This window comes from Corythoichthys intestinalis, chromosome 12 (genome assembly GCF_030265065.1).
Source record: "Corythoichthys intestinalis isolate RoL2023-P3 chromosome 12, ASM3026506v1, whole genome shotgun sequence".
In the NCBI taxonomy this organism is placed as follows: Eukaryota; Metazoa; Chordata; class Actinopteri; order Syngnathiformes; family Syngnathidae; genus Corythoichthys; species Corythoichthys intestinalis.
The window spans coordinates 24,322,709-24,341,441 of record NC_080406.1 but is presented as its reverse complement, the minus strand read 5'-3'; the positions used below and the strand labels follow the sequence as shown (position 1 = coordinate 24,341,441).

Here is an 18,733-nt window from a genome sequence, read left to right as displayed (position 1 = left end):
TCAGTTTTGCACATCGAGAGACTGACATTCTTGCCCATTCTTCCTTGCAAAACAGCTCGAGCTCAGTGAGGTTGGATGGAGAGTGTTTGTGAACAGCAGTCTTCAGCTCTTTCCAAAGATTTCTCGATTGGATTCAGGTCTGGACTTTGACTTGGCCATTCTAACACCTGGATACGTTTATTTTTTAACCATTCCATTGTAGATTTGGCTTTATGTTTTGGATCATTGTCCTGTTGGAAGATAAATCTCCGTCCCAGTCTCAGGTCTTGTGCAAATACCAACAGGTTTTCTTCCAGAATGTTCCTGTATTTGGCTGCATTCATCTTCCCGTCAATTTTAACCATCTTCCCTGTCCCTGCTGAAGAAAAGCAGGCCCAAACCATGATGCTGCCACCACCATGTTTGACAGTGGGGATGGTGTGTTCAGGGTGATGAGCTGTGTTGCCTTTACGCCAAACATATCGTTTTGCATTGTGGCCAAAAAGTTCAATTTTGGTTTCATCTGACCAGAGCACCTTCTTCCACATGTTTGGTGTGTCTCCCAGGTGGCTTGTGGCAAACTTTAAACGAGACTTTTTATGGATATCTTTGAGAAATGGCTTTCTTCTTGCCACTCTTCCGTAAAGGCCAGATTTGTGCAGTGTACGACTGATTGTTGTCCTATGGACAGACTCTCCCACCTCAGCTGTAGATCTCTGCAGTTCATCCAGAGTGATCATGGGCCTCTTGGCTGCATCTCTGATCAGTTTTCTCCTTGTTTGAGAAGAAAGTTTGGAAGGACGGCTGGGTCTTGGTAGATTTGCAGTGGTCTGATGCTCCTTCCATTTCAATATGATGGCTTGCACAGTGCTCCTTGAGATGTTTAAAGCTTGGGAAATCTTTTTGTATCCAAATCCGGCTTTAAACTTCTCCACAACAGTATCTCGGACCTGCCTGGTGTGTTCCTTGGTTTTCATAATGCTCTCTGCACTTTAAACAGAACCCTGAGACTATCACAGAGCAGGTGCATTTATACGGAGACTTGATTACACACAGGTGGATTCTATTTATCATCATCGGTCATTTAGGACAACATTGGATCATTCGGAGATCCTCACTGAACTTCTGGAGTGAGTTTGCTGCACTGAAAGTAAAGGGGCCGAATAATATTGCACGCCCCACTTTTCAGTTTTTTATTTCTTAAAAAAGTTTAAATTATCCAATAAATGTTGTTCCACTTCACGATTGTGTCCCACTTGTTGTTGATTCTTGACAAAAAAATTAAATTTCATATCTTTATATTTGAAGCCTGAAATGTGGCGAAAGGTTGCAAGATTCAAGGGGGCCGAATACTTTTGCAAGGCACTGTATGTAAATCTGACGTTCGTAGATATCTTCTTGGAGATGCATGTGTGGAAGCCTGGCAGGGTTTTTTTTGACATGGGGTTTTGACAGTCGCCGTCATATTTTCGGGATCAAATCACCATTCCACCCCGAATCTTTTGCCAGAACGGCGTACCAGACGATTCCGTGTTATACAGTATATGCAATTATGGCAGAAAACACAGACAAGACTGAAAAAGCAGTTTCTGCTCTTGCACTCCTCTTTAAAACAAAGTGCTGTATTTTAAGCCAAAAGAACTGTTGTGTTTGATAGAACAATATGTCTATATGCTGCCATAGCAGATTCATGGCGCATAAACCCCCTGAACTATTTTTAATTTGTCTGTTTTACGCTGGAAACCCCTGTTTACAGACGTCGTGCAACCGCTTTTGTTTCAACCCAGCCATAAAAAGAAGGTAAGTAATCAGATTTTTTTATTCGAAATGTCTGTCATTTTAACTTGGAATCATTCATTGATGTCTAATATTTAGTTAAAAAAAAAAAAAAAAAAGACTTAAAAAAAATATTCACTCACATATTTTAAATTTTTAAACAAATTACGTCACAATTAGGCATGTGCTGGTATGAGATTTTGACGGTACGATAACCGTGAGCAAATATACCGCGGTTTCTCGGTATCACGGTACTGCAATTATAGCTCCAAAATGTGATATTTTGAGATGTATGGGTTAAAAAACAGGATTTTTTTTTTATTTTTCAGAACATACTGTAGTTGCAAATTGGAACATGAATATATTGTTAAAATAAATAAATTATCAATGATAAAACAAATATTTTAAATAAAATTAAAATAAATATAACTTATAGACTATACCCACAGCCACAGCTCAAGTTGCTCAAGATTAGAGCAAGAACAAAATAATTTCTATAAAAAAGTAAAAACACTTCTGAATAAAACTTTTTAAAAATTATACTGCATAACATTTTTTTTGAGGGTGAAAAAGCTCAATTGAAGTTTCGCCATTTTCAGCCACTGTGTCAATTCTGGTCTACATGATGTCATGTCTTTGTGTGAAAAAGAACAAAGAATTCATAAGTTAATAAGTTTGTTAAAATGTCTAAGTTAGTTAAAATGTGAATTTTGTTGTGGAAAGGTTTCATCTAAAAAAAATAAAAATAAAAAAATAAAAAACATTGGGAGTGAGACCTCCCCAGGGAACGAGGATTTGTGCTTAGGGCAAGATCATCATTCGCAATTAGCGATCTTTGACGCTATCCCTTTTTCCCCTTCATTCAAGCGAATCAAGCTTGTTTTCTCACTCTGCGGCTGTAACACTCGACGAAGTTGCTCTCCCAGCTAAGCCTAGGCTAACATTCATCTTTGTAAGCTTTTAGTTAGTTTGTATATTGAATTTGAAAAGAAAATGTGTGTTTTGTTTTTGGCGAACTTTTTCATGATGCTAATCTGTTGAAGATACTCACACATGGAAAAATACAATTGTACAACGTTTTAAATGTATTAATTTTGTATATTCCACTTACCACGATTTGAGAGCTCAATAAATTAAAGAAAAGTATGCCTTATGTTTGGAGTATTTGTTTTTGGGTTCGCTGGCTGTCCAGCCGATAGGGTCACTTTCACACACAGCAACAAACGGGAGGGGGTGAGCGCTGCCGCGCCAAGCCACTTCTGGCTGCGTTTTTGACACATGGAAAAATAGCGAATACCGTACCGTGTGACAGAGAATTTTTGTGGTTTTGAAACCGTGAAACCGGTAACTGGCACATGCCTAGTCACAAAAAAAAAAATTTGCGTCTGTAAAAAGTCAGATATCTATCTCCTAACTATCGCTTAATTGTATTTTTTTCGTTGTTGTCGCATTTCCCCCAATATTTTAGATGATAAACAATCGATCCAAACAAAGAAAATTTGAAAAAAAAATGCTAGAAGGATAAATATGTGAAAATGAAAATCTTGACCACTACTTGATGTCTGCGATTTCGGCATCGCGACCCTTGTTATATTACCATGTTTCACCCATAAAATCCCCCCAAAAATCCAGCTGTGGCCATTCACAGCTGTGTCTTGACACTCGGTGATAGATGCTACATGGAGTTTTTGGATCAAAAAGAGGTAAGTACACGTTACCATCTCGTTAAAATTAGTGTTGCACCGATACCCTTTTTTGGGCCCGATACTGATACAGATACCTGGCTGTGCAGTATCGGCCGATACCGATACTATTCCGATACCACTCTGTTAGCAAAAAAAAATATATATATATATATATGTACGAACAGGGATGCATTGATACAGTTAAGTCATGGTTCGGTACGATTTTCGATACATTTCAATACATTTAATGCTCTGAAACAGAAAATACAACTGTTATTATTTTTTTATTATTTGCTAACAAGCAAAAATAACATCATATAAAGTCTCCTTGTGCCCTGCGATTGGCTGGCAACCAATTCAGGGTGTCCCCTGCCTACTGCCCGAAGTTAGCTGGGATAGGCTCCAGCACCTCCGCGACCCTCGTGAGGAATAAGCGGCATGGAAAATGAATGAATGAATGAATAAACAAGAATTTTAGTGCATAATATTTATGTGCTTACTTCTTACTGATCTGAAGAAATTTTGTATATAAGTGCGGAGAACATTCTTTACTGTTTGTAAAGTGGTGCACACTGTTGATTGCTGCAGCTCTCTTAGCAGCTATATTTACCATATAAGCAAAACATCGTATTTGTGGTCAGAGTCCATCTCTAACATGTACTGAATTAACAGTATTTGCAGCATTATCTATAGTCACTGGTATGGATTGATTTGGCCTGCTTAACTTCCATTCAGTCATGGCGGTTTCTAATTCATCAATGTAGTATATGGACTAAGCGTCGCTCTGGGCTCACGCAGCTAATGGCTTGGGATCCAATGTAGCACATCTAGGTTGCTATTTGATGATATCTAGTGTGTGCGCGCAAGAGTTAGCATGGGATGTAACATAGGACATCTAGGTTGGTATTTGATGATATCTAGTGTGCGCGCGCCGCTTGAGTGTTTTCTGGCCACAGAAGTCACTTCTGCTCATTAGTCATTACTGCACAACACATATGAAAATCGACTTTCATAAACAGGACGAGTTTGAAGTACGGCGCTCTTAATTTGCCACTCATTGTTCATCATGAAACCATGAGTTTGCTTAGTCTCCCACGGTTTTAACCTTTCTGATCCCATCGGCACGATGATAGCAGGCGTTAGCTTACGCATGCTAATTGTTCGTGAATGCCATGTTAGATGAGCAGCGAAACATCGCGGATATGCGTTGTAGTTTACATCCTTAAAATTGAAGACGAAGGAGTTAATTTCGTTTGGTATATTCGAGACCAAGACATACAAATGTCATGCATCGGGATTTGGCTCACGTTAGGAGGAAAGTACATTTGCGTTCAAGTGATGCCAGTAGATGGTATCGGCGCCCTAAATGTTGGTACTCGTCAATACCGATACCACCAATTCAGGCCGGGTCGGCGCCCCCTGCCGATACTGGTATCGGTATCGGTGCAACTTTAGTTAAAATCATGGCGTCTTTAATCATGCTCTCGCATGCTCTCACCTCCAGTTAGGGTTTTGCTGTTTAATTTTTTTTTTTTTTTTTTTTTTAAATAAATGCCCTTCTTGTTAAAAAAAATTCTTCCCCCAGAAAATTGAGATTTTAAGCTTTCCAAAGATGTATCACACATGCATCTAGGATAATTTTGAATTTGGCCAAATTGAGGTCTCAGAGCGGAACTTCAAGTCACCTGTGTGTTTTCCGCCATAAATATATGCAATTGGCTTGACTTTGATGGTTTCTATAATTAAAACATGATTGTAGTACTATTACGTGGTGGATTTTGTCAGGCTATATACTACTAAACGTTCAATTTTGTAAAACAGGGGACTCAAACTTGCAGCTCTGGGGCCAATTGAGGCCCATAGGTCAATATTTTGCAGTCACTTAATTGACATCAACGATAACTTTTAATGTAGCTATAACTTTTTTATTTTATTTTATTTTTTTTACAGTGATCACATGCAGTTTTTTTTTTTTCCAGTTTCTAATAACTTACAGTACAAGCTCTTAACTCTGTGGTTGCCAGTGACGAGGATAGAAATCCAATCCATTTTGACTGGAGGAGCTGGCAGCGATCATTTGAATGTTCCCTGCCAACCCTCCCAGTCAAAATGGATTGGATGTCCATTGCCGATCCTATGAAAACGAGGCGATCGGGCCCGATTTCCGCTCACCTGATTGGATCGGGCACATCCCAAACCCTAATCTGTCCTGTACTCCCCCTTGGATGTCTCTCACCATCAATGGCTCTGAATAAGTTAATATTCTGAACTTTATGTCTTAACGTTCTGCGGATCATTTGCGCTTAAGCATGTTGCTCTTGGCATGCACATCTAAGCCTAACGCAGCATTTAAGCGTTTCAGGGTTTGTAGATCGAGAAAACGCTATCGTTGGCATACGTGCGTTCACTTGAAAATGAAACCTGGCAAGAATCCCAAAGGGGGCAAAAGAAAGCTCAAGCTGGCACTTGTACTGGGGTTCTATTGACAAGAACAGTCAATCTGCACGGGATTAAAAAGCAATCCCGCATTGAATGTGTCACCTCTCTACGTACTTTTATGAGCGTCAGTGTGCGCCTTGTACTTGAGAAGCCGGGGATCGAGCAGTCGACGCTGGGGACAATCGCAGCGATGAGGGTTAGCTGAGTGAGCAAGATGCTCAAATGCCGCTCGCCCGCGCTCGCTTTCAACACGTGAACTCAAAACTCAACTCAGCAGCCAAGCAAATGAGATTAAAGCAGCCGTAAAGCGCCTCCACCGTCACCCGCGCCGCCGACGCCCTCCCCGCCCGCACGGAGATGGCTCCGGGGGCCTGTTGATTTAAATGGCATCCACCACTGTCAGAGCAGATCAATCATACAAAAAGCGTGGTGTAATTGGCTTTAAATGACACAACACAGTGTTGCATTTATCAAAGGATGTTGCACCACCATGTGACTTAAGGGAGTCGGCGGCATCATGAATCCCACTGCTGACTCCAAACATTTGCCCAGTGCTACTTAAATTGGAGGACAAATTGAACAAAAGTAGTACAGGGGGTGTGTGTCTCTTTCTGTGATTTCTGCCATCTGGAATACAAAAATATTGTATTTTTAAAAAAAGTTTGACTGTGAGAGAACAAAGAGTCAAAAGTGTCACATGGCTTGATGAGGCCTTTCATTTCCGCACAAAAGGGATAGAGGGGGTGTCCTAACATGGACAGAGACAAAAGGAAAAGCAGGGCATGGCAGAGCTGTCACATCTTTACACAGAACCTTTGAGGATTTTTTCAACCCGCTCGACGAGTTTGAACTTGTAACCTCTGATTTCGCTTCAAAAAAATAAATTTGAAGTTGCAAGAGTGACTGTATTGTTAAGTTACTGGAATTTCAGTAAACCAATAACAATCAGGAAAAATCTGCAACACAGGGTTTTAAGTATCGGAACACAAACTGTACAACAACCGTGTCATCAGACACCGCTGATAAGCATATTTCCTTTAACCTCTGAAAAAATGAAAAACCTTCAAGATCAGGGGTGTCCAAACTTTTTTTCTCTGACGGCCACTTTCAGAAAATTCAAAGGATGCTACGGCCAACTTAAAATCCTTCCACTTTCATTTGTTAAACAAAGGATCGGGTAAAAAGACTGCTTTTAAAATGTAATTAATTTTTCAAGTATTAACCCACTGGTGCAAGTATTAAGTCATTAGCTTCCATCGGCAGATCAATTTTGACTATCGTTCGATCGCTGCTAACCCCACTTGTCAAGCTGGATTGAATGTCTGTTGCTGTCAATTGCTGGGAAACGTGATAGCTCAATGCTATTCCTCCCAGGTGAAATGGATTTTTGATGTGTATAACTTTCAATGGCAATGAATGAGTTAAGGGCAAGGAGCTAGAAAATAATCCAGAGGTATAAGGATATTGCAATATGTTATACATATATGGCGGAAAACACTCAGGTGACTTGAAGTTCCACTCTGAGACCCCCAATTTGGCCAAATTTCAAAATTGTCTGATATGCATGTGTGATATATCATTGGAAAGCTTAAAATCTCAATTTTCTGGGGGAAGAAAAATTCTGAACAGGAGGGCTTTTTTTTTCTTTTTAATGTTTTTTCAACAGCAAAACCCTATCTGGAGGTAAGAGCGCGCAAGAGCAGAAATACAGACGCCATGACTTTAACGAGATATTATCGCTTACTTATCTTGTTTTGATCCGAAAAATCCATGTAGCATGTATCACTGAGTGTTAAGACACAGCTGTGAATGGCCACAGCTGGATTTGGGGGGGATTTTACGGGTCAAACATGGTAATATAACAAGGGTCGCGATGCAGAAATCGCAGACATCAAGGAGTGGTCGAGGTGTTCTTTTTCATATATTTACCCTTTTAAACTTTTTTTTTCAATTTTTCTTTATTTGGAGCGATTGTTTATCATCTAACATATCGGAGAAAATGCGACAGTAACAAACAAAATACAATTAAGCGATAGTTATGAGGTGACTTTTTTACAGACGCAATATTTTTCAAGTTTAAAATATGCGAGTGAATAACTTTTAAAATAATTAAATTAAATAATTTTTTTAAGTCTTTTTTTTTTTTTTTTTTTTTTTAACCAAATATTAGACACCAATTAATGATTCTAAGCTAAAAATTACAGACATTTTGAATAATAAATACAATTAATTAACTTCATTTTACGGCTGGGTTGACACAAAAGCGGTTGCGCGACGTCTGTAAATGGGGGTTTCCAGGGTATAACGGACAAATTAAAAATATTTCGGGGGATTAATCTGTTATGGCAGCATATAGACATATTACTCTATCAAGCACAACAGTTGTTTTGGCTTAAAATACAGCAGTTTATTTTAAAGAGGAGTGCAAGAGCAGTCTTGTCTGTGTTTTCCGCCATATATATTAGAGATGTACAGAAAACAAAATTCTTGGCCGAAAACCGAAAGGCCGAAAAATACAAATTATTTATTAATTTATTTTAAAGATTTCATTATTTTCTGATTAATGCCCTTTGCCTTGGCATTGGTTCTACTACCCCAGAGGCTCGAGAAGTTTAGTTTGAAAGGTGCCAATTCTGAAACTCCATGGGTGGGTGCGCTCCCTCCGGCAGAGAGCGCTGGTGTCGTCATAGCATTCTGTTCTGTGGACATAGACAATGCTATGACGGATCCTGCCGGAACAAGATCCGGCACCTCTTGATTTTGGCCTCCCTGTGTTCCGGGACTTATTGGGCCAGATCCGGCACCTCTCGTGTATAGAAAACAATAATAATATAAAAACGTTTTTAAAAAATGTATTGTAATAGCCCCGAATAGGGGGAACGAAGAAGAGGAGTCGTTGATGGCTTTCTCCACTTTATTGTGGCAACAATAAGAAAACAATAAACAAAATAACAGAAGACTGCCGCCACATTGGACCTCTTACTTTTGCTTCTCGCCTGTCTACTCTCGGTTCCTACTATCTCATAATTCTCCAGCCACAGCGTCTCTTAAAGGGGCCGTACATAGTGATGGACATTGCAGTATAAAATAAAATAATAATATGTACAAATTCATTTTCATTCATTCATTTTTGGAAAGCAACTTCAGAACGAGCGTATAACAGCGATGAAGCAAATTTATTTAATTTTCCTTCATTTAATAATTGATATAATTTTTTGATACCTCAAATATGTACACTACTGAAACAAACTTTGCAGAACAAATAGAAAATGAGAAGTGCAACAGATTGTAAGCTCAATTCAAGCTTCTTGTGTGGGCCATATTGAATGATATTTTCATAATTTGCTGAGGGGCCGATAAAAACTGCACCTGATCACGCTGTGAATTCATCATGATGCACAAACTCTTGCATTCTTTACCTCTTTGATTATGTTATTACTATATTTGTTTATAAAGTGGCAGTCATTTTTGGTGGTCATTCAGGATTCATTAATAATTTTGGAACTTTCATTTTATAACACAAGAAAAGTAATTTAGCATTTTATAGCAGTTGCTGTTCACACAAAAAATAACCCAATAGTACAGATACTTTATATTTTTGCCCACTGCTTGGGATAAAAATCAAAAAGATTAAATAAGGGGCGGACGCTTGTCATGTTTTAATACATTATCATATTTTTGTTTTGTGTCTGTGATAGTTAGAGGCAACGACAACACTTAAAGTGTGCACCCAGGCAGAAAGAGTCTTGTTGAATAAATTGTAAGAAAAAAAACACAAAATTTTATTTTTTGATTTCCGGAGAGTAGCCGTCTGACACGGGGGCAGACGTTTCATAATGCCAATACCAATCAAATACGAGCATCCTAGATTGCCTGCCCTTCCCCATGATGTCATTAATATCCACAAGCACAATCACATGCACCTACGCTTGAGTTCATCAGTTTTTTAGCACCACTAATTTGCGTTTAAACATGATTTCCTCAATTATTAGAGGTCTAAGAAATTCAGTATTAGCACACAATCAACAAGTTTGTGTTGGTTTACCACAAGCATTTTCGTCCAAAGCACTAAACATACGACTAAAATGTCTACCAAAAACAACACTGGATTTGCTAAACAAGCTTTCAAAGTTCGTATAAAGGAATAAATTCATCTCATATCTCAAGGTGCTGCTGATGTGCACTGAACTACAAGCATTAGGGGAACAGGCAGTCCCAAAGCAACACACAAAGTGACCGCAGGTTTCTAAAGCCCTGGCAGGCCTGAACAATCTCCGGCCAATTCAAACTTTGTGATCTGATGGAGGCCCAGGCGCTCAGGAATTTGTCCGTGCAAAGACTTCCCATTTCCTCTGACAAAACAGCACCACATGTTGTGACCTTAAGGAGACGCATTGTGCACAGCTCAGAGTTTTTGACTTTGCGGGGCTACTCAAGTATATGCCCCACCCGTCCTTTCACTCATGACCTCCCGACTGTTTTCCTGCTGTGTCATTAGTCGCAGCATCACCCCGGGTCAGGCATGCGGAACGAGCAGGGAGAAAATCATAATCACTTACAGATTGTGATTGAATGTATAAGATGATGGTGGGAATTAATAACTCCACTTTGATTGGTATACTGCATGCATCTGTGGGTATATTTTGACATACCATGACGTGTATTTGCAGGATGTGTTACCCCTAGTGGTGACACGATGGATAGCGACTCAAATATAAGGAAAAAGATTTCATCAACCCCCCCATTTTCAGATAATGTTAATTTCACAGATAACTGTGAATCTATAACAGAGTAAAATGCAAATCAAGCCACCCCTCGCCTGCCTTACCCAAGGAAAATATACCCTGAAGAATAGACTTCATTCTTTTCTATCATTCTTCATTCTTTCTCATTTGAAATGGCGCACAATCTTGTTCATGACAGATAAAACATGAAGGGTTTCAAGTTTTATTTATTTATTTAATCAAATAGGATGGTTTGGAGCGCAACAAGATGTAATGCTGCAGATAATCGAACCTCCAACTCGGTCATAATGTGGCATTGATTGTAAAACTGTTGCAAATGACGGAAATAGCTTTTTTGGGGCAGACTGGGATGTCAAGTTTGTGGCTCAGGGACCAATCACGGATCTACAGGACAATATTTTGCGGTCCTCATTTGACAACCAATTGTAGTGATAAGTCTTGCCCGCATGTATTTTGAGATGGGAAATAAATAAATAAACAAACAAACAAATAAATAAATGGCGGAAAACACTTACAAGTTACACTCTGAGGCCCCCAATTTGGCCGAATTTCAAAATTGTCCTACATCATTGGAAAGCTTAAAATCTTAATTTTCCGGGGGAAGAAAAAGTTTGAACAGGAGGGCATTGAAAATTTAAAAAAAAAAATTTTAAACAGCAAAACCCTATCTGGAGGTGAGAGCACACGAGAGCAGAATTACAGACGGCATGACTTTAACAAGATATTATCGCGTACTTTCCTTGTTTTGATCAAATACTCCATGTAGCATGTAAGTATCACTGAGTTTGCCTGGCGCGGCCAGACTGTTCTCCCTGTGTTTTTCAAACACTGAGAGTATAGTCTGGGACCCAGCCCATTGACGGCCTCTCGAGCAAGTACAAAATCAATCGACAAATCAGATTTGTTTATTTGCGTGACGTATTCTTAATGAGCAACGTCACTCTTCCGCGTCGGAAGTCGTCTCGACAACAACACAGATGGCGAACAGGAGAGCCGAGAATATGTTCCAATTCACGCTAAAATCAGTTTTAAATTACCAAAAACACATCGACACAAGTCATTGACAACAGTCTGTCTCGTGCTAGCCATGTTGAATAAACTCCGCTCTCCTCGTATGTTTACTTCCGCGCGAAAGTCCCTCGTCCCGCCCGTCGCTGATTGGTCCACTCCGCTGTCTGTTTGCTGTGGCTTGCTCCGCCCTGGAAATTTTATCCGCTTAATGGTGGCCAGACTCAATAGCTGGAACAGCGGTGAGTCTGGAGTACCAGGCTATCACTGAGTGTCAAGACACAGCTGTGAATGACCACAGCTAGATTTTGGGGGGATTTTACGGGTGAAACATGGTAATATAACAAGGGTCGTGATGCAGAAATCGCAGACATCAAGGAATGGTCGAGATTTTCTTTTTCCTATTTTTACCCTTTTAAACTTTTTTTTTTTTTTTTTTCTTTGTTTGGATCCATTATTTATCATCTAACATACCAGAGAAAATGCGACAGTAACAAAAAAAAAATACAATTAAGTGATAGTTATGAGGTAGATATCCGTGACTTTTTTACAGATGCCATTTTTTTGTGATGTAATTTGTTTAAAAGTTTAAAATATGCGAGTGAATAATTTTTTTAAGTCTTTTTTTTTTTTTTTTTTTTTTTTTTTTTACCAAATATTAGACATCAATTAATGATTCTAAGCTAAAAATGACAGACATTTTGAATAATAAATATAATTAATTACCTTCCTTTTACGGCTGGGTTGAAACAAAAGCGGTTGCGCAACGTCTGCAAACGGGGGTTTTCAGGGTAAAACTGACAAATCAAAAATAGTTCAGGGGCTTCATGCGCAATGAATCTGCTATGGCAGCATATAGACATATTGCTCTATCAAACAACAGTTGTTTTGGCTTAAAATACAGCAGTTTATTTTAAAGAGGAGTGCAAGAGCAGAAACTGGTTTTACAGTGTTGCCTGTGTTTTCCGCCATATACGTAGATACTGCAATTCATTTAAAGTAAAATGAATTAGTTAACTGAAGGATCAATTTTTGAAAGGAAAAAAAATCAATTATTCAAATATTAATAATAAAAAATAAAAATAAACAAAAATATAAATATTATAATACTTTACAAAGTAAATAATCATAACAATAAAAAATGATTTAAAAAAAAAAAAAACATTTAAAAAATAAATTAAAACTAATTGTAATAAATTCGATGGCCAATATGTATTTTGCTTTTTTGTGTTTTGTGACTTCATATAGCTTAACTCTTTGGCTGCCATTGACGGCAATAGACGTCCAATCCACTTTAACTGGGAGGGGCTGGAAGCGATCGTATCAATTACATATCAATTTTCCTCTTTTACTAACTACCACAACACATACTCTGTGGCCTGGGCATTCACTGCTGAATGAGTTAAGCTAATGATAACATCTGAAATATCCACAGTCATGGCAAGTGTCCCTGAAAGTCTTAAAAACACACATCGACGGTGATAGACCTCCAATCTATTTTGACTGGGAGTCGCTGACAGCCTATGATTGTTGCCAACTCTCCCAGTTAAATTGAACTGGATGTCTATCGCCATCAACGGCGGCCAAAAAAATAAAATGTCTTGAAAGACCGCCTCCCTTGGAAAGCAGGGCAAGGCAAAAAACAAAGTGGCACCAAATGAAATAAACAGGCTTTTAGACCTAATTGACACAGTGTCAGCAATAAATATTTCAGTGCATTTCAGTTCTTTTGTGCTGAATTGAAGCGTTTATTGGCTGTTCTCCCGTGAAGCTGTTAATTGTAAGAAAAAGCGGCTTGCTGAAGACTCCCTTGTGCACGTCGCCGAGATTTCTACCGGTTTGAGGTGTCTTTTGTGGGTTGAAGCTTTTCTTTTAATGCCACCGGGACTGAAGCGGGCATTTACAGCTTCTTTAAAAAGAGAGTAAATCACATATCGTGGCTTAGCCGAAATAAAAAGGCGGGAGCGTGAACCTAATAATTCAACGCATCTACGAGCATTTCAACTAAGTCAAGTGACCACGAGGCCCCGGCTCGGGCTAATGACGAGCCTGTTAGTATTGTTATTAAAGCAACAGAAAAGAAGTGGGAAGAGTTGCTTTTGTGTTCGCTAAATACTCTTTTTTCATCTCCCGGGTATTTGGAAACCCTTATCGCAAAAATATCCCAGTGCACCCACAATCTGTAGCACTGAGCAGTGGGAATCCAAAAGGGACAGCTTAGTGAAAATAAAAACAGAGCTCCGCGCTGAGAGCTGAGCCTCTCCGGAGATAATGGCGAGCGCGGCTTTATCAGAGGATGGCTCAAAATGGAAAAGGGGACCGGGAAGCGCCTGGGTACCGCGTCTTTAAGAAACCCACTTACCTGTGCGCGTATTGAGGCTGCAGACGGCAGCACAATTCACACACTAATCGAATCAATGTAGGACAACGCTTGGTCTGTGCAAAACTTTCCTGATACAGTTGTGCCTTTACATACAAGTTTAGTCCCAATTTTCCAATTATGTTTGTGTATGAGTGAAGCTGTTGCTTTCGAGGTCTGTATTTGACATTAAACCTTGTATCATACCTATTTTGGTTAAGGGGCTGGAGAAGAGCTGCTGCAGGAGTTTGTTCTCTGATGTTCTTAGCACCACCACAATGTCTGCGGGGAGAGTGTCTCGGTTTTTCTCCAGGAATCCGTTCACGCTGTACATCACCTGTAGATTTAGACACAAAATGATTCCACCTAATCCTGAATGAGAAAAATCTCAACACGAACTACACAGATGACGAAAAATGAAATACCTTTCCGGCAAAATGCAGAATTCCAAAAGAGAGCTCAACACGTTTCGGGATCCAAAAGTACTTGCAGCGTAGGTTGTCTTCAAATTTGTCTGTTAACCAGATGGAACAGAAATATTTTTAAATAGTTTTAAAACTACACCATTTTGGTTTATCTGAGCCACAGTAGTTTCCTTTGTATTTGCGCTTCCTCCCATGAGAGTGCGCCATCTTAAACAACAAGAACAACAGCCATGGCAACTGGCGAATTTGATACTTTTGCCCAGCCAACTTCGCATTTAAGCTAGCGGACTTTTGTAAGGCAAATTAGGCTAATTTAATCAACTAAATTTACATACTGATCAAACTAGATGGACGTTTGAACACCAATTGTTTTGTGCCAAGTGTTTTATTGTTAAAGTGTGAGTCGTTTTGAACATAAGTGTACATACTATGTGTGTTACAGCTTTACAAATTTGCACAAGTGAAGGCATTAAAAAGGTTCAAAAAGCACAATTGCCTTCTTTGCTGTCCGGAAAGCTGAACAACTTCATGTTCAGTGAGGGCAGAACACGTCTTACTAATAAAGTAAAAAATAAGATACTGTGAGGTACAATTAGGTACTGTTGATGGGACCAAAAAAACAAAAAAAAACAACTGGAGTGATGATGTAAACGGAACACGGCTAGAAGCAACACCGCTGGTTGACGCCGTCTTACAAACAGCTCTGGGTTGTTCCCCCCCCCTTTTTTTTTTTTAGGGTAGCTTAGCTGTGGACTTAAAAACATGACAGTAATTTTGGAGTCATGATGATCATTTGAAATTTTACCCAGCATAAAAATCGAACTCAACATAATTTTCTTTAAAAAAAATTCCCCATAGTAATAATCTTTGTGATTTCTGTGTTTTAGTGCAGCAGCACACTCACCCACTAACGTGTGATCTGTGGCCTGTGGGAAGCGGCTCTCCTCATCCAGCAGGGACAGCAAACCCATGGGCTTCTGCAGGAACATGTCCAGGATGGGCCTGTTGTCCTCATACTCCACCAGGCTCGCATCTACTCCCTCGCTCTGGTACTCCATCTAACAGCCAGGGAATGTCGTTAATGAGTTCTCCAAATGACCCAATTAAGCAAATATTTGTGTGAGTTTCTAATCAAGCGAAACACACATCTGCAGCTTGTTGTGTGCCCATATCTGGAATTACAGCATAATACGCTCTTTTACCGAATGCATAACATGGCTCTGAACTAACAAATAGTGCCACTTACTTATTCATAATTTATATCAATTTGCAAATAACCCAGAGTCCTATCATATTATTGCATCTATTTAATTTCACATCAAAAGTTGCTTTAAATATATATTTTGACTAATAAAATGAAACCAATGGATCTAAACCATCCTCATGTTTAAATCATTAATAAACTCAGTGAGTGCGTACAACAATACTGAAGACAAACACACCAAATAAAAATCCCTCTTGCACTGAGCACAAGGCCTACATCAGTCAAGTATTTATAGAAGAGAAACTTTTTATAATCCATTGAGGCCTGATCATTTAAATAATTATGTAATGATAGTTTATATGGAACTCCTATTGGCTGTTTTGAGTGTGCGGATTTCGCATTTCGAATATTTTCGCATATGATGAGATGCAAAATTAAGAATTCCTAAATGCTGAATGAAACCCTAAAACCATGAATAATTAAAATAAATAAATCAAATAAATGTAAAACTAACAAAAATAAATTAATAAAACAAATTGTAATCATTTGAAAAAAAATAAGATGAATAAAGACATGAATGCAAATAAGTGTGGCCCATGTGTCTTTTACTCTGGGAATTTAATCATCCGTCAGTTGGTGTCTTCAATGTCAATTTCCCTTATTTACCTACTACCATCATACATGCCGTATTTTCCGGACTAAAAGTCGCTCCGACATATAAGTCGAACCACCCATAAAATGAATAATAAAGAAGAAAACACATAAATAAGTCGCACTGGAGCATAAGTCTCATTTTGGTTTTATATTATTGCTCCAACACCGAGAACAGACATGTTACTTGAAATTTAAATGACAAACAATTTAAAATAAAAATAGAATAGCGGCAACAAGAGGCTTAACGGTATTTCTTATGCTACATGATACAATTGAGAACATGCCTGGTATGTTAAAATAACATATTAAGCTTTTAACTATAGAATAAATAACATGCGAACAACTTTATCAAATCGTTGTCCTTGCTCTGATAGAGGCGATAAAGAAGCGATAACACCAAAAAGGTCCTCCTGCAAAGTCATTTATATTCATCTCCTTGGCAAATACTTTGGCTTGGAGACGCAACTGCACTGTTGATAAGCCTCTCCCGGCAGCATGTTGTTCAAGCACCCATGTACGAACTTGTTCCTCTAGCTGTGGCCACCTAGCTTTTAGCCCGCGATTGGCTTTTTTTTGTTTTGTTTTCTTCATTTCAGTCAGTTTTCTCCGCTTTTCGCCAGTCATTTCAAGTTTCTCATTAACTCCAAAATTTCTTTTTGCACCTCTTTTGCCATTTTCGGCTGCATACTTTATTACTTGTAGCTTGTGCTCTGCAGAGTAGGATTTCCTTTTCTGTTCCATTTTTGTTAAGCCCTTCTTCTTGTTTATAAAACGAAAACATTACCGGCAATGCTGAAATTATCAACACAGGACTAGAGCGCCCTCTTGTGGACTGTTTACGCTAGTATGAAAATAATATGAAATGTGAAATCATATACAGTGGTATCTCGACATGCGATCGCTTCGACACACGATCTTCTCGACATCCGACGTAAAAGTTGACACGCCATTTGTTTCTACATCCGACGAAATGTTCGAAATACGATGATTCATGACAGCGTCGCAATTTCATAGTTTTCCCGCATGACTGGTGCACGGTGGATTTTTTTTTGTGAGAGAAATCAATATGGGTTCCAAGAATGTTAAAGCAGGTATTGAAAAAAGAAAAAAGGGTGAGGCTTACCATTGAAATGAAAATGGAATGATAGAAAAATATGAACGTGGGGTGCGCGTCCATGAACTGCTCGACAATACTCCTCCGACCTCCGTTCGCCAGTCTTTGTATGTTAAGGTGACAGTTATTATCCTGGTACCATCGCCAAAGAGATCACCAGCTTCGTCAGGTTTTTAATAGTTAATTTCAGACCTTGTGGAACACAACATGCATCGCCAACTGATAGCAACAATGGGACGTGAAAAGAAAAAGTCAACTGCACTCTCTCACTCTGCTGTCAGCCCCGTGGTGCGTTCAGGTACACTATGCAAAATACATACTGTATTTTTTTTGCTCTTGTAATTGCTTTTTGCAATAGTAACAGTGTAGAGGATGATGTTGTTGAGTCTCGATAGCTTGTTGAGTAAAGTTCGTGTTGCCGTCTCCGGCCGCTCGTGACTCTCTTAACTCTCGAGTGTCTGTTCCAGAAACGCACGCGACAACAAAGTTCTCCCCCCGGAACGCAACATGCCCCACACCAGTTCCCTAGGTGAATTCTGTTAAGAGATAGTGGTCACTACAACACTTCACTGCAGATAGTCCGGTTAGAACAATAATGATACCCATCCCGAATTTATCAGACCAAAACTTTCTCTTCATCAACCTTTTTATTTTCTTTTTATGAGAACATAGGTCTTTCTTTCGGTGGCCAGAATATGCCAGATCAGAAAAACAAAAAATTGCAACTCGCCACCATGGGGATGCAAAACACGTAACATGCAAACAACTTGGCATTTTTAACATATTTAGTGTAGGTTTTTGGGCTGTGGAACGAATTAATGTAATTATAACGTATTCTTATGGGATAATCCTGCTCGACATACGACCATTTCGACTTACAAACAAGGTCTTGGAATGAATTAACTTCGTATGTAGAGGTACCACTGCACTGGTAATAATGTGTTTCATAAAACACACAAAAGTCGCTCCAGATTATAAATCGCTCCCAGGCCAAAATATGGAGAGAAAAAAAAAAAGAAAAAGAAAAAAAAAAAACGCGACTTATAGTCCGGAAAATACAGTACTCTTTGGCATGGGCTGAGAGTGAACAAGTTATGATAACTTTTTAACAATTTTTTAACAATTTAATTGAAGTTACCACTGTTCCTGAAAGGGTTAAACCCTAAATAAATTAGGCAAATGAAAATGGCCCACAGGCCAGAGTTTGGACACTATTGCTCCAAAACGTGTTGTTTTGATCGTATTTCCATATATAGCACAGTGATCCCTCATTTTTCGTGGTTAATGCGGACCAGAACCCGCCACAACAAGTGGAAAAAGTGCCAAAAGAAAAATGTTTTAAATG

The 18,733-nt window shown here is 39.0% G+C and overlaps 1 protein-coding gene across 2 annotated transcripts in view; it reads right to left on the bottom strand.

Moving 5' to 3' along the window:
• myo3b (myosin IIIB) overlaps positions 1-18,733 on the bottom strand; it is a 266,663-nt gene that overhangs the window by 177,298 nt on the left and 70,632 nt on the right. For both annotated transcript variants that reach the window (XM_057851974.1, XM_057851973.1), the window contains 3 exons: positions 15,321-15,474; positions 14,417-14,505; positions 14,199-14,328 (listed from right to left, as the gene is read on the bottom strand). In XM_057851974.1, the coding sequence (XP_057707957.1) occupies positions 14,199-14,328; positions 14,417-14,505; positions 15,321-15,474 (373 nt within the window). The remainder of the gene's footprint in view (positions 1-14,198; positions 14,329-14,416; positions 14,506-15,320; positions 15,475-18,733) is intronic.